Source organism: Sander vitreus, chromosome 21, assembly GCF_031162955.1.
Source record: "Sander vitreus isolate 19-12246 chromosome 21, sanVit1, whole genome shotgun sequence".
NCBI classification, from domain to species: Eukaryota; Metazoa; Chordata; class Actinopteri; order Perciformes; family Percidae; genus Sander; species Sander vitreus.
In genome coordinates, this window is record NC_135875.1 from 6319796 (window position 1) to 6335515 (window position 15720).

Sequence of the window (15720 nt, forward strand, 5' to 3'; positions counted from 1 at the left end):
ACCTAAGAAAGATATTTATTTGTTAAAGGATGTTAAATTGGACATGAATCACCAGTAGTAATAGTATAGCTTTTGTACAGCAATTGTCCTAAAATAGTTAATTCATTTTATTTTGTGCTATGTTGTGGTTAGAAGAGGAATACCGTGATTAGACTTCACAATATGAGGCTGATAGTGACTTGACCTGACAGATGTGGAGCGTCGTGAACAAAAATGAGCATCTGGCGAGACAATTGCTTGTTTTATCCCGTGTGTTGCATCATAGAGGAAGATGATCAAAGCAGCATCTTCACATCCTAGTGACAGAAAGACTAGTGTAAAAGAACGTTTTCTCCTCTCATCTAGTGTGACAACTTTTATGATGTTTTTATATTCATCTCAAGGCAATAATTTATGACTCCTTTTAACCTGATCGAACACAATGACCAGTGAGTTATTTCTGCTCTTGGTCTTGGTATACAACAAAAAGAATACTTGCATGTTTAGAATAAATCAGAATGGAAAATGGTTAATACTAAGCTTCCTTTAAAGAAACACAGCTGGAGGCATCTCCAAAAAGGCATCTGAAGTGATCTGAGGCTGGGTCTGGTCTCATTTTGGAAGCTGCATTACAGTAGCTCCCCCTCAATCTTCACCTGCTGTTTTTTTTGTTGTTGTTGTTGGAATTGACTTCTCTTTTTCAGTTCTTTCTCTTTTTCATCACACTCCACATCGGCAACTGCCAAGACTGAAATCTTCTTTTACTGTGGACAACTTAGACACAGGATACACAGCCCGATAAAACATGTTTAAAAAAATGTTGTCCAGGGCTGCAGTTCGAAAGGTTCAACCTTATCACAATTTAGGATAATCTCCACCTCCATTACAGTCAAGTGTCTTAAGCCCATCCCTATTACTGTAGTCTGGAGATACCATTGGTCCATTTGGGCTTACATTTAAGAGAGATCATTCCTCCTAAAAAGAAAAAATAAATCAGAAATGAATCAGAAAAGCCTTAGATAATCAATAAATCTGGGTAATATCTTTGAGTTGTGGACAAAACAAGGCATTTGACGACTTCATCTTGGGCTTTGGAAAACACTGATCAACATTTTTCACCATTTTCTCACATTTTATAGACCAAACAACTAATAATAAAAAAAATCAAGTCAAAAATGAAAATAATCGTTAATTGCAGCCCTAGTATGGCTCAGTTTCATCCCACCTGACTAATATCGTGTTCTGTGCCTCATTGTCATTGCCATTTCCCTTGTGTTTTCCCTCTCAGTGTCTGTAGTACTATGATCCTGGAAGCCTTTTAGACCCCCTCTCAAGGTCAGGGGGGATTGTGAAAAACATTAGTTAAGCAGGGTCGGGGGAGGGGAGGAAGGCTTTTGGAGAGCTTTTACGTGTCCTCCTGCTCTTTGAAGGTTTTTTATTTTAATTGTTTGGGTCCAAAGCCGGCTCCTCAGCTGGAGCTTGTCTGTGGGGCTTTGCTGAGTCACTCCCACCTAATGGAGAACATCTGCTGCCATGCTTTTCACCACTCACAGCAGAGATGTGTGAGGGGGGGGGCTGAGGGAAGGAATTAGTGGGATAGAACAAGCTGCAGGCAAGAAATGAAGACAATGTTATGGTTTAAGGTGTTGTGATCTGTTGCCATTGTAGCTCCACTGTCCGTACTGTAATGTTAGGGTTAGGGTCACATCATTTAGAGTGATGGCTGCTTGACATCTCTTCAGCAAAAACACAGCTACACTCCGCTTGTCCCTAAGAATCATGTCCTTATCTCCCACATAGAATACCACTGTCATGAAGTAAAACAACCTTTCCAAGCACCTCATGTCATTTGATATTTGTTCACAAATCGTTTCTCTGTTTTCCATGGCCATTTTAGGATTCCCTCTGTTGTCTGTGATCTCTAAACTATGATTTATTACCCTCTGTAATATTGGCAATTGCAACTAAATTTACTTTAGTTTTGGTGCTGTTGGGCAAACAATTCTATAATAATCTTTCAGCATATTGTAAGTGACAATTGTATTGTATTGTATTGTAAGTAAGAACCTCTTGGTTCTGTTTTCAGGCTTCAGAAAATCTAGCCCATGACAGGAGACTTTGGTCAATCACAGGTCATTTCAGAGAGAGAGAGCTTTTCTGTTGGCTGTTGTGTGCATGCATTGCCCGTGTGACAAAGAGGGGATAGTAAGAATGGTAAGAAGAAGTCTCACTCTGCTTCAAATTATGGCATTTCTTTGCATTCTACCCACTGCAACTTTAAAGAAAATACAAGTAAAGGGGCATAGAATAGTTATCGGGCGTGGCTAATCTATTGTTTTTACCAGAGAATCTTGTTTCTATACTGCCAAGCATCAACCCTGCTAAATTGTCCTTGAGCAGGATTTTTTGGTGAACCTGATGCCTGACCTGACACCATAGATGTCCAGAAAAAAAAGAAATTCTAGCAAAGAGCAATAGATTTTCACTTACAATGTTTTTCCCACACTGCTTTCAACTACAAGTCAAGGAGAGGGAGAGAAATAAACAAAAGCAAATGATAGCCTACTGTGTGGAGCTACGGAGCTATACTGCTAGTTGTTATAATCTTGTGCAGTAGTTAATCACAAATGTTAGTTACTATGCATCTAACTGGAATGGAATATATCAGTCATGTGAAGCGGTCAATCATGCATCCTGTATGTTGGAGGCCTCATGTTTGTAGTTGGTGTGGGAAGTGTGATTGTTAACAATGTCAGTTAGATCTCATTGCAGACAGTTGGTCAAATATTCATGTTTATTGTCTTTTCTTTCCCCAACAGATTTTTCTGTAGTGTAGTCCAGGGCATCTGCTGCAGTCATGTTTAGGAACAGCTTGAAGATGTTGCTGACGGGAGGGAAGGCCAACCGCAAGAGTCGCAGCAGCGGTGAGTCTGTCTTCTGATGCCAGACACAAAGAATGCACAAACATCTGCCTGTTGGCACACAGAAGGTGTTCACTACTTCTGTGGGTGTATTTTAGGATGCAGGAACACGCAGCTCCGAAGCTGAAATGTATTTCGGTTCTTAAAGAGTAATCTATGACTGCTGAGGACCCCTTAAAACCTGTTTTATGCTTAAAATAGATCTAAAGCAACTCATCAGTTCTGCTGTTGAATAGCTTTACCTCCTGTTGTGAGAACCTAACACCACTTTTCCACTGGCGCTTAAAATATGCTTTGGTCATGCCGTACTGTGAAGATTATCCATTGTACATTCACAGCCGTTGCTTTACTGATTGCGTAGCCTATAGCCTTGCTTGGGAAGCACGGCCATAACACGACCAGCTCAACCCAACTCTCCTTACATCACATTCAGTAGTTTTGTAGCACCTGCTAGTGTAGTTTTCACTGCTGTTTGGACGATGGAGGTTTGTGCCTTTTCCTTTCCTTCATCTAACATGTAGAAACCCAACTGTTTAACGATCACTTTCCTTTGCTGGGCCATCAGAGCTGTAATAAAGGCACAGTGGGAATCTACTTGCAAAGCAAACTCAACGGTTCCTGCAGTGGTTTCACAGTACAAGCCTCCCAGCAGAGAACCACTTTGGACGAACCTCAAGTTTTCAAGGTTAAGCCATACATTTTTGATCTTGTAGTGTTTAAACATGGTTCTATCATGCATCTTAGGGTATAGGTATCTGGCCTAATGCACAGGGTATCTGAAGGTCTTGAAAAGTCTTAAACAGGCCTTACAAGGCCTTAAAAAGTCTTGAATTTCATTTACAAAGGTGTTGAATATATTTTCTTGCCTGATGTAGTAACGGTAACTTCAGTTTTATTTTTCTGTATGTGATTGCGGGCTGTCGGGAGACGTCATACATCTACAAACTAAGAGTACGTTTTTCAGTCAGCACCATCAGACATGTACTGTCACTACTGCTTATTGACTCATAATGGGTTAACTTTAGTAAAAACTTAAATTGTTTTTCAATTGTTAAATCCATCCATCCATTTTCTGTCGATTATTTGGGTCCAGGTCACGTCAATTAATTGATTTTATTACTAGAAAATATTGTTATATACAGCTGAAAATGATCAATAAAATGTTAAAATCCTGTACTTAGTAAATAATTGTAGGCCTTATCGTCCCTACTGCTTTTCCATCTTTCTTTTGAACGGTATGATCGGTTTGAGTGTTAAATTTCATTTTATGAAAGGTCTTTAAAAGTCTTTTAATTTGATGAACAGTGCAGAAACTTCAACTCAATCAAAGCCTTTTTAATTTCTCTGTGTGGTTCACACAGTCCTACCTCTACATCCCTTTTCCCCACAGTCTGATGAAATAACTATTAGAAATGCAGAAGCCATGTTACTCTAAGGTCCTTGGTAAAACCACATGAAACCTTTTGTTCCTACACATGCATTACTGTCACTCAAGCCTTTATAAAGCTCTCACTTAGAGGAACAGGGCCTTTGATGTGGTAGATAATCCCAGCCAAAAGCAACACTTGGGAGAGCTATTGCCCGTGCGACAAAGAGGGGATAGTAAGAATGGTAAGAAGAAGTCTCACTCTGCTTCAAATTATGGCATTTCTTTGCATTCTACCCACTGCAACTTTAAAGAAAATACAAGTAAAGGGGCATAGAATAGTTATCGGGCGTGGCTAATCTGTTGTTTTTACCAGAGAATCTTGTTTCTATACTGCCAAGCATCAACCCTGCTAAATTGTCCTTGAGCAGGATTTGTTGGTGAACCTGATGCCTGACCTGACGCCATAGATGTCCAGAAAAACACTAGTAGTAAGTAGACTTGTAGTTTCAACTACAAGTCAAGGAGAGGGAGAGTAACAGTGCAGTCGTTCTTATCGGAATCTAATAAATTTTGGGTTATTGCCAAGGCAACAACCTCCACTCTCTTAACTGTCTCCCCAGAATAGGGTCTTTATTATGGTATTAAAATGTGCCTTCTGATGGCTTTCTTCCAGCCACCCACTCGGTTTGCACAGATGAATTCATTTTGTAATGCTTGAAATATCCCACAGGGTATTATGTCACCATCTCCTCGCTTGACTTCAATCATATGGATGTGTTTATGAAATGTAAGTGTTTGAAACATGAGCTGAATGTTTGGTTATCATTTACTCGTTTAAAAAGATGTTTTTGCAGAAATGCAGTGTGTGTCACTTTACTGGTTGTCATATCGTGATTTAAAGTGTTTGAGTCTTGTGGCAACCCGACCCCTAAATCCCACCAGGAGCGCTTGCGCTGCGTCCCAGAAGCCCTCCGCTCTGCTCCGCTAAAAATATGCGCTGTGTCTATTTTTGACAGAGCTACGAGGAATGAAGTGGTACGGCTAGATCATCCAGGCAAAATAAACACCCTGTGCAGACTCCCGATCGTATATTGCATCACTACACTACTTACTGTTATGGTACAAGCACAAATATCCAGGAAAAATCACCAAAACAACACAATCTGGGACTCGGTCAGGCAAGATGCTACGCTTCTGAGATCCTAACGGTGTGGTATGGTGCATGGTTGACGACGGAACCAAACCATCGGGCAGGTGAAACGCGACGCATCTGCACCTGGTGGAATGCAGGCTTAAAGGTGTTGGGGTAAAGACATAGCTGAACTTTTTGAGTGGTATATGAAACATTCTCTCTCGACTTCAGGAGGCCAGGCTTCATTTGATTTGGCATTTGACTTCCTGGTTGTTATCGATCTTACTTGATTTAATACCCCTTTCCGTTGTCATGGAGCACATGTCCTCTACAATGCTGCTGTTATCTATCAGCTGCTTGCTGAATAAAACTTGCTGCTGTAAAGCGTTTGAAGCTACTACAGTAACTACATATTATAATTGTCAGTTAACTCCCTTCTTCTTTTGGCAGCAATTTGAAATCCTATACATGCACACACATAGCATCTGTTGATTAATTTACTTACTTTTGTATGCCCTTCACTGCAAGGCTTCAAGGCTGAAGTGAACTTAACATCTCTGCCTTCAGTGTGTTTGTGTATTTACGTGTGAAGTGGAGAGGAGACCAAACAGTAACGCATGACTGGAGTACCCGCCAGTGTTTTGATATCTGTTGCTGTCACTTTTCAGGGAATACGCTCCTCCAGCAGACGAGTGCTCATCTTACAATCTGGCTCCTCCACTGAAACATCTGTATCCCGCAGTTTCCTACAGTTTATAGTACATGTACACAGCTCGAATAGACACACACACACACACACACACACACACACACACACACACACACACACAGAGCCACTCTTAACATTTTATTTAAAGACACAATGTACACTTATTAGTTATTAGACCCAGAAATACATGTGTATACAAAGACATGTTTTCGCTTCTCTTAGCTGCTTTCCAAGGACATCTGGAGGATTGGTTTTAGCAACCCTGACTTATCAGCTTATGACAGGGAGCGCTAGAAAGCTACATCCCACTCCTGCTGCTGTGGGAGTTGCACTTGGCTCAACACAGACCTGATGTGTGGATGCACTGGCTGCTGAGATTGGTCTTTAGTTCAGAAGTGTGAGATTGTAAGATAAGATGAGCATCCTCTGTGTTTGATGCAGTTTCAAGTGAGCTTCTGTCTTCAGGAATGCCAGAGCTCTAAAGGGGAATATATCCTCTAATCGGAAGAAAACAGATGAGCCAGCTGTCCCTTGATATGCACTGAAGACATTGTGCGCGCTCCAAGTTACTAAGCTGGTGAATGGCCTTTTTTTAATTGAATAGCACAGATTAGATGCTGTGATTGCGATGATGCTGAATTGTATAAATCTATCGTGACACACTCGGAGAATATGCTGTTATCTCTCTGTTCTAGCCTGTTTTGTCCTCAGACTGCTATTTATAAAGCTATAATAGGAAAATATAATAGCATTTTAAGACACTGCTTCACTGTTTTGTCCTTTGAGTCAGACACATTTTTTATCACCTGTAGTTTTGTTTAATTTGTTTATGAACCAAGGACAAACAAGCTCCATTGTTGCATTTTAGTTGTTGTTCACCGACTTTTGAACAAACAAACCAAGAGCTGTAAGCATGAAGTCATACGGACTGACAGCTGATTGATTGGACAGTTTCTGGTGACTGTAATATTGCATCGTCATCCCTACATGAACCCACGTGGGGATTTCAAATTTCAGAGTCATGTGCATTTTACCGCGCCTTCATGTTTTATTTATCTCGGGGAAATGACATTGTGTAGCCTGTTTTGTCCTCAGACACTATCATTAATAGTTGAGTCAGCCTGGAACTTGCTGCCATTTCTCTCACTCCAACCACTCTGCCATTGAACAGGAGCCTTTTAAGATGTGAAGTGAATGTTCACTTGAGATCATGTATATTTTCACACCTGGAGATTCAGGCTGTTTAAACAAAGGACAATTGTCGTGCAGTTGTAGCAGCAGCAGCAGTGTTTAGATATCAGATATGCTCCATGCCTTTTTGTTCGTCAAGACACAGATCAGACTTCAACAGTGTATGCATTTAAGGCTTTCTGTGACAGAGCGGCCCACTGTTACGGTTGCCTGCGGCAGTCTTATGTAAGCACACTCGCCTGGAAATCCAAAATGTGATTGAGGTAGGAAAATGTCCCCTCATGGTCTTAGATATTATATTGTGCTTCAGACTTTCTAGCTCGAAAAATGGAGGAGCATGGAGGCATATGTTTCATTTTTGTGGTGTTATGGGTGAAATTTTGACTGCCATCTCTTTCTTGCTCCCATCAGTGGGCCTAGACTTGAAACAAAGTCAACAGCCTGACACTGCAATTACAGTTTATGGCATTGGCTGATTGAAAAAAGAGAAATGGGGTTTAAAGGTTGGGGCGTCTGGACAGGGAGCTGTTGCATGACTAATAAGCACTGAGAGAGATGGGCTTGAGCGTGGCAGCTGAGCAGACAAGATGTATCTTACACACATTCACATGTGCTCATACCAGGAGTTGAAATTCATTTGGATTAACGAGATTAAGCTTCTTCTTTTTTTACTCACCTTAAAAGAGACTGACAGCAAGTCATGTGCATTTTACTGCACCTTATGTTTTAGTTATATCCTCTGGTGTTCACAAAAACAACCTATTATGAGCGTTAATAATCTGTACTGCAAATGGACCTGGTGTGTTATAAATAGCGACAAACTGACAGAAAAGGGACAAAAATAGACTGTGTGGTCATTTAAATTTTAGCTACGAGGAGTCGGAGACAGGAAGGCCGGCCACACACTGGCTTCGTCACGTGAGCGTGGCTTTTCTGTTGCGTGTCAGCTGCGTGGCTTTTTCTATGTCTTTAGGCCGGTTACATATTGCCTGCGTGGCGTGAGCGTGGCGTTTCTGTTGCGTGTCAGCTGTGTGGCGGCTGCATCTTTACACACCAGAAACGTGTCTGACGCGGTGCTGCTGCGCACATGTATGTTTCCCATTGATAAAATGAAATACCATGTTAAACATAAATATATACTGATTTGATTACAGCAAAGACAACGTCGACAGTATTGACTGCTACAGAATATTTTGTTCTGTATTGACGGGTGCAATATTAGAAAATATTTTTTTTTATTTTACATTGATATCTGCATTTCATCATCATGTCATTTATTAATATGAATTTGTGTCTAAATGACATATAAACATCTTTTCCTATTCTATTTTGCCTGCGCTTGCGTGTCACGTGAAAAATAGGCGTCTATAGTTCTATTTCTAGCATGCACGCGTTTTCGCCGCAGCTCGCGTGTCACACAGGCAGTGTGCAGGCTCTAACCTGTTAACATGGGAGCCGAAATAAAAACGGACACGCCACGCAGCTGACACGCTCACGCCATGCACCCAGTGTGAAGCCGGCCTAATCGTGTCGGAGAAAGAGAGGAAATCCCACCTTTTCGGCAAGTTTTCTTCTCAATGATCTGCCAATTCAAAATGAATCGTCTTGGCAGTCATTCACATTTATACATGGTCTGGGAAATTTAATGCTTCATCATACGGTTTAAGTAACATTTCAGTCATATTTCAGTGTTCAAGTTATTACCCATGTTATTATTGCCATACAGACCTAACAACAGTGTTGCTGCCATTTTTGGCAGTTCTTTTCAATTTAGGACAGGGTCCATGCCATCCTAATTTAGGATTTAGTTGGGACGGTTCTGTAATAGCTGAATTCCTATCCCATTCTAAGATGGGATTTTTCCTAAATGCAGTTAGGAAACATGTTTCTGTAATACAAAGAAAATATCCTAAACTGAGATAAGACAGGATTTTAGACTTCAGAGGTTTTTGTAATGAGGCCCATGGGCAAGTCCTCGCACTCATGTGGTAACACGCGTGCATGTTACCCTGGTTAGAAAATGATCTTGTATTAAGAAAGGCTATACATCACTAATACAGATCAGGAAGTCACTTTCTTAACAGTTCGCGTTCAGATCATCAATTGTAGTTAAGCTTTTGAATTCATGCTAAAATCATACAGGGACAGTGGACAATGACGCTAGCTGTTTGTTTGCAATTTTTTCAAAAAATCAAATTAAAATTCAGGAAAGAATGGATATACTAACTTCATACACAAAAAACAAACAAAAAAGGCGTCAAAAGGTTGTCAAAAATGTCAGTACACCCCAGAACAAACCCCTTTTTATTTTCGTCCACATTTCCTCCCTTCAGTCAGACGTGGAACGTTCCAGTAACTCTGAAAGGCAGCAGGTGCTTGACAGGAATCAAATCGCTCCCCCTAATCACAGCACTCTAATTGATGGCTCATTTTCCACAGTCGTGGAGAAATCTAATTAGAGATCATCAGATCAGCAAACATGGTGGGGGTGGTGCGCGATCACGGAAGGCTTGTACCATGACAGTTTTGTTGTCATTACTTAGAATTCCTCACGGGGGAGACAGAAACTACGCGCATATAGCTTTAAAGGTACACTGTGTAGTGTTTTAAGTATTTTATTAGCTAAAATCGATGTCTTCATTCATAAATATGTAATGTAATGTATGTCATTTTATTGGTGTAATAATGACCTCTGCCAATGATCTGACTTATCCTCGTAAGCAAAGAATTTCTTATCTGTATTTACATTGGACGGGCAAGTCCAAGGAGGCTTCCATGTCGTTCCGCCATTTTGAAAAACTATAATCGCTGAGAGGGACATAAAGCACTAGCCTAACTGTCTAGCTAATCCACAACGTGTTTTCGTTCAGAGCCAGCGTCACGTGACTGAAACCAGCTGAAACGGAGAAGGAGATCAGTGAGAGGCGCTTGTCACTGCCCCGGCAAATTTGAAGGCCTGCACTGCCCTTTAGTTCATAATGGAGGATCATACTTATGCCGAGCCACAGGAGAAGGAATCCTCATCGCAAAAAGCAAAAATTGGAAGACATGTCATAGCTTCTTGGTACATAACCGCTACCGTAGTTGCAACACACATTTGAAAAAGCGAGGCCCTAGAGAGCACTATTCGTCTGAATGCAAAATACTATTTCACCACTAGATGGGAGAAATTCCTACACTGTGTACCTTTTTAAGATAGCTTGTACATATTGACCTATATTATGCCTATACTTATACTTTTTTTTTTTTTTTTTTTATCAGTGATAGAATGGATCAATATACATTTGTTAAAGAGATATTTTGCTATTTCATATTCAACTCGATGGCTGTGTGGGCAGTGTTTAGATGAACGGTGTGTGGCTTCTCTAAGTGACCGCAGCGCACAAGCCCTAAACTTCTGCATTCTGGTATTTTCAAAATTTGTGAATTTAAAATATTACAGGTGAAATGATAAATATGCTATCAAGTTTTCATAATGGGGACTGCTTGAATTGGTGGTGACATTTTCTATTATTGCCTTGTTTTCATGACTTTAGATTTGAATAATTCTGTGGTTTGTCTGCCACTCACACCCTGTTTCAAACTGTACATAGTAAATGGAGCGTTAACACATTATCTGCCATTATTATGCTGCTCTTTTATATGCCACTATTACAAAATGTGTAAGCTTGAAAATATAAATGTGCAATCCTTTGTTTTCATATTGTATCTGTTGATTTCCACTATGATTTGAACTGTTTAGAATTGGTATTCTTTGAATAAAATAGAAGGTAGGGACTATTAAACAGAAATGCATGGTGTATTTCAGTTCATTTAAAACCAAACATACAATTGCTATGTTTTGGCGATTATTTTGAAAAACAATTATCAAGTGGTTAAATTACCTTTTAGGTTACCTGAATTTGGAGAATGTATTATTGTGGAAAATCTGGATGTAGACTAAAAATCAACAGTGTTGTATCTAGATTGCAATGGTACCAAAACAGAAAATAATCAGTTTTTGCTTATGTTTTGATGAACGGTTTCACCTGTTCGGTAGTCAGTGTGCTGTCAAATCTGATAAAAGCAATGGAAGGACATGTATGGATATGCAGATGTTGCACATTTACATATATATTGCTACTACTTAAATGCAAAGCAAGCTGTGGAATATCCCATGAACACCAGTGACTGTGCGTAGAAATTAATCATCCCACCTATCAGATATATGTAAGGCTACAGGAGGAGCGGCGGCAGCAGCAGCTTAACATGAGCTGAATCTGGCTAAGCTCCACAGAGCGACAGATTGGCACCTACTGCTCTTCCTTCCTGTATTAATGAACCCAGGGAGAAAATAAATGAATGAAGGGATTTCAGTGGACCTGGTTTGGATAACATGCAGAAACTCCTGCAGAGGGATATCATATTTAGCCCTTCATTTGCCCCGTTCACTACAGATGACAAGATGTTAAAGTTGACCCAAATAATACATATAGATCATTTAGATCATATAGATCGGATTAGGTAACACAATGGTAATTGAGCCTATGGCCCACTGATGAAAGCCATTGCATTTGCATGTTTTTCAAACTGGGTGTCTGTGGCGACATTCTCGGGGAAAAATCACAAGCGGCCATAAGTAGCGACGTGTTTTCCATCACCCACCAGTGGTTGGTCTGCTAGAGAGGGTAGGCGGAGCTAACACAACAGACTCGCTCTTCAACTGGCAACTTACAGATGTCACACACTGTTTGGATCTCTGGGAAATGAGATCTAAAAACACACCTGCAGTCACTGCTTATCGCCATGGTTACCGCCAAAGACAATGAGATTGTAAGTTTAATTTTGACATTGTCGGAAATGATGGATGATGGACTAGTTTGTTTTCATTATTTATCAATCTGCCGATTTTTTTGTTGGATTAATTGTATAAAAAATAGCTGAAAATTGTACAAACCTACCCATCAAATTTCCCAGAGCCCTTGGTGGGAACTTCAAATGCTTTTTGTACTACCAACACTCCAGAAAACTATAGATATTCAATTTACATAAAACAGTCAAATCAAATTTAAAAATATTTTGAAGATACTCTGTCAATCGACCTATCCTTACAGCTCTACTTATTTGTATTTAGCTCAGGTTTGTTATTATATTTCTGTTATAGTGTGTTAATTCATCTGTAAACTCCATTTTATCTCCCTCTGCTCATTAGAAGTCTCTGTCTTAATTCCCTTTAAATGTGAACTTAAGACTCTGTGTGTAAACAGACTGTAGACGGCAAAACAGACTATGAATCAGTGAATAAATATGGCGCACAGCTGTCGAGAGGAGCTTTGACCTTTGGTTACTAAGGACAACAGCCTGATGTCTACAACCTCTTTGAGCTTCACTGCAACATGTCATTTAGCTGTCTTCCTTCAGCTTTTGACATTTATTTCTGAGGGGCCTTCATGCAGTGGTGACTGAGCAATGTTCAGCACCAGGAACTGCCAGAGCAAAGTTGTTATGTTGATATATGCACGAGTATATTCTGTTTTCCTCATCCGAGCAGGGGAAGTTGTTCCTCACGTTGAGTCACAGACAATATAACCAATGTCAACCAGGTGGGCGACACGGCCCCGGAAAGCTGCCAACCTCATCAGCAGGCACCTGTGGCCTTGTCACCGGGTAGCCATGGTAACAAAGCTGTAGCAAAACGAAAGTGTGCTGAAGGTCAAAGACAATTCAGATGGACTGTCGAGGGGCTGGAGGCCTGAGAGATGACTTGTGTCAGCAGTGGCACTTTCCTATCTCGTGGAGTGAATTACCTCCTTTGACTCCTTCAGGCTCAAGAATGTGACGGCCTGAAACCTCTTACCATCCTTTCTGAGAGTCTGCAATCAATATGCTATTAAATAGGGCTGCACGATATGAGGAAAATACTTGCGATAAATAGACAGATTTTTTTGTTGTTGCTTTTTTCCAAAGAAAAATTAGCAATTCTGTCCTCTACACATCTTATCACATCTGTGATTAGTTATCATGACCTACGGTAATAGAAATCAACTCTCGGTAGTGTGGAGAGTTATTTTTTGTCCTCCTGACCATTAGAGAAGGTAAAAATCAAGGTATTGTGTGTGTGTATATATGTATGTATATATATATATACACACACACACACATACAGTCAGGTCCATAAATATTGGGACATCGACACAATTCTAATCTTTTTGGCTCTATACACCACCACAATGGAGTTGAAATGAAACGAACAAGATGTGCTTTAACTGCAGACTTTCAGCTTTAATTTGAGGGTATTTACATCCAAATCAGGTGAACGGTGTAGGAATTACAACAGTTTGTATATGTGCCTCCCACTTTTTAAGGGACCAAAAGTAATGGGACAGATTAACAATCATAAATCAAACTTTCACTTTTTAATACTTGGTTGCAAATCCTTTGCAATCAATTACAGCCTGAAGTCTGGAACGCATAGACATCACCAGACGCTGGGTTTCATCCCTGGTGATGCTCTGCCAGGCCTCTACTGCAACTGTCTTCAGTTCCTGCTTGTTCTTGGGGCATTTTCCCTTCAGTTTTGTCTTCAGCAAGTGAAATGCATGCTCAATCGGATTCAGGTCAGGTGATTGACTTGGCCATTGCATAACATTCCACTTCTTTCCCTTAAAAAACTCTTTGGTTGCTTTCGCAGTATGCTTCGGGTCATTGTCCATCTGCACTGTGATGCGCCGTCCATGAGTTCTGAAGCATTTGGCTGAATATGAGCAGATAATATTGCCCGAAACACTTCAGAATTCATCCTGCTGCTTTTGTCAGCAGTCACATCATCAATAAATACAAGAGAACCAGTTCCATTGGCAGCCATACATGCCCACGCCATGACACTACCACCACCATACTTCACTGATGAGGTGGTATGCTTTGGATCATGAGCAGTTCCTTTCCTTCTCCATACTCTTCTCTTCCCATCACTCTGGTACAAGTTGATCTTTGTCTCATCTGTCCATAAGATGTTGTTCCAGAAATGTGAAGGCTTTTTTAGATGTTGTTTGGCAAACTCTAATCTGGCCTTCCTGTTTTTGAGGCTCACCAATGGTTTACATCTTGTAGTGAACCCTCTGTATTCACTCTGGTGAAGTCTTCTCTTGATTGTTGACTTTGACACACACACACACACACACACCTACCTCCTGGAGAGTGTTCTTGATCTGGCCAACTGTTGTGAAGGGTGTTTTCTTCACCAGGGAAAGTATTCTTCGGTCATCCACCACAGTTGTTTTCCGTGGTCTTCCAGGTCTTTTGGTGTTGCTGAGCTCACCGGTGCGTTCTTTCTTTTTAAGAATGTTCCAAACAGTTGATTTGGCCACACCTAATGTTTTTGCTATCTCTCTGATGGGTTTGTTTAGATTTTTCAGCCTAATGATGGCTTGCTTCACTGATAGTGACAGCTCTTTGGATCTCATATTGAGAGTTGACAGCATCAGATTCCAAATGCAAATAGCACACTTGAAATGAACTCTGGACCTTTTATCTGCTCCTTGTAAATGGGATAATGAGGGAATAACACACACCTGGCCATGGAACAGCTGAGCAGCCAATTGTCCCATTACTTTTGGTCCCTTAAAAAGTGGGAGGCACATATACAAACTGTTGTAATTCCTACACCGTTCACCTGATTTGGATGTAAATACCCTCAAATTAAAGCTGAAAGTCTGCAGTTAAAGCACATCTTGTTCGTTTCATTTCAACTCCATTGTGGTGGTGTATAGAGCCAAAAAGATTAGAATTGTGTCGATGTCCCAATATTTGTGGACCTGACTGTATGTATGTGTATATATATGTATATGTATGTGTATATGTATGTATATATATGTATATGTATGTGTATATTTATGTGTATATATATATGTATGTATGTGTATATATATGTATGTATGTGTATATATGTGTGTGTATGTGTGTATATATGATATTATATATATATATATATATATATATATATATATATATATATATATGTATATATATATATATATGTATGTATATATATATATATATATGTATATATATATATATATATGTATATATATATGTATATATATGTATATATATATATATGTATATATATATATATGTATATATATGTGTATGTATATGTGTGTACAGTCATGTGAACAAATTAGGACACCCATGCTAAAGTTGACTAAAAAGAGGAAGAAAAAAAAAACGTCAAAAGAAAATTACTTTATGAACTTGATTTTAAGATTTGTATTTGTTTATTATATATTTAATCTAGTCACACATTTGAATCTAGAGTCAATATTAGGGTTGGGTATTGTTTGGTTTGGATACCGGTGCTAAAGCGGTACTTTTTAAGAAAGTAAAAAAAAGAAGGGTACTAAACAGTTGGCAACATTAAAGAATGGCTTGTTTATTGCTA

General features: G+C 39.8%; 1 protein-coding gene across 4 annotated transcripts in view; it reads left to right on the plus strand.

Moving 5' to 3' along the window:
- tanc2b (tetratricopeptide repeat, ankyrin repeat and coiled-coil containing 2b) overlaps nt 1–15720 on the plus strand; it is a 152841-nt gene that overhangs the window by 34562 nt on the left and 102559 nt on the right. For all 4 annotated transcript variants that reach the window (XM_078279331.1, XM_078279334.1, XM_078279332.1 and 1 more), the window contains exon 3: nt 2799–2903. In XM_078279331.1, the coding sequence (XP_078135457.1) occupies nt 2837–2903 (67 nt within the window). In that variant the 5' untranslated portion in view covers nt 2799–2836. The remainder of the gene's footprint in view (nt 1–2798; nt 2904–15720) is intronic.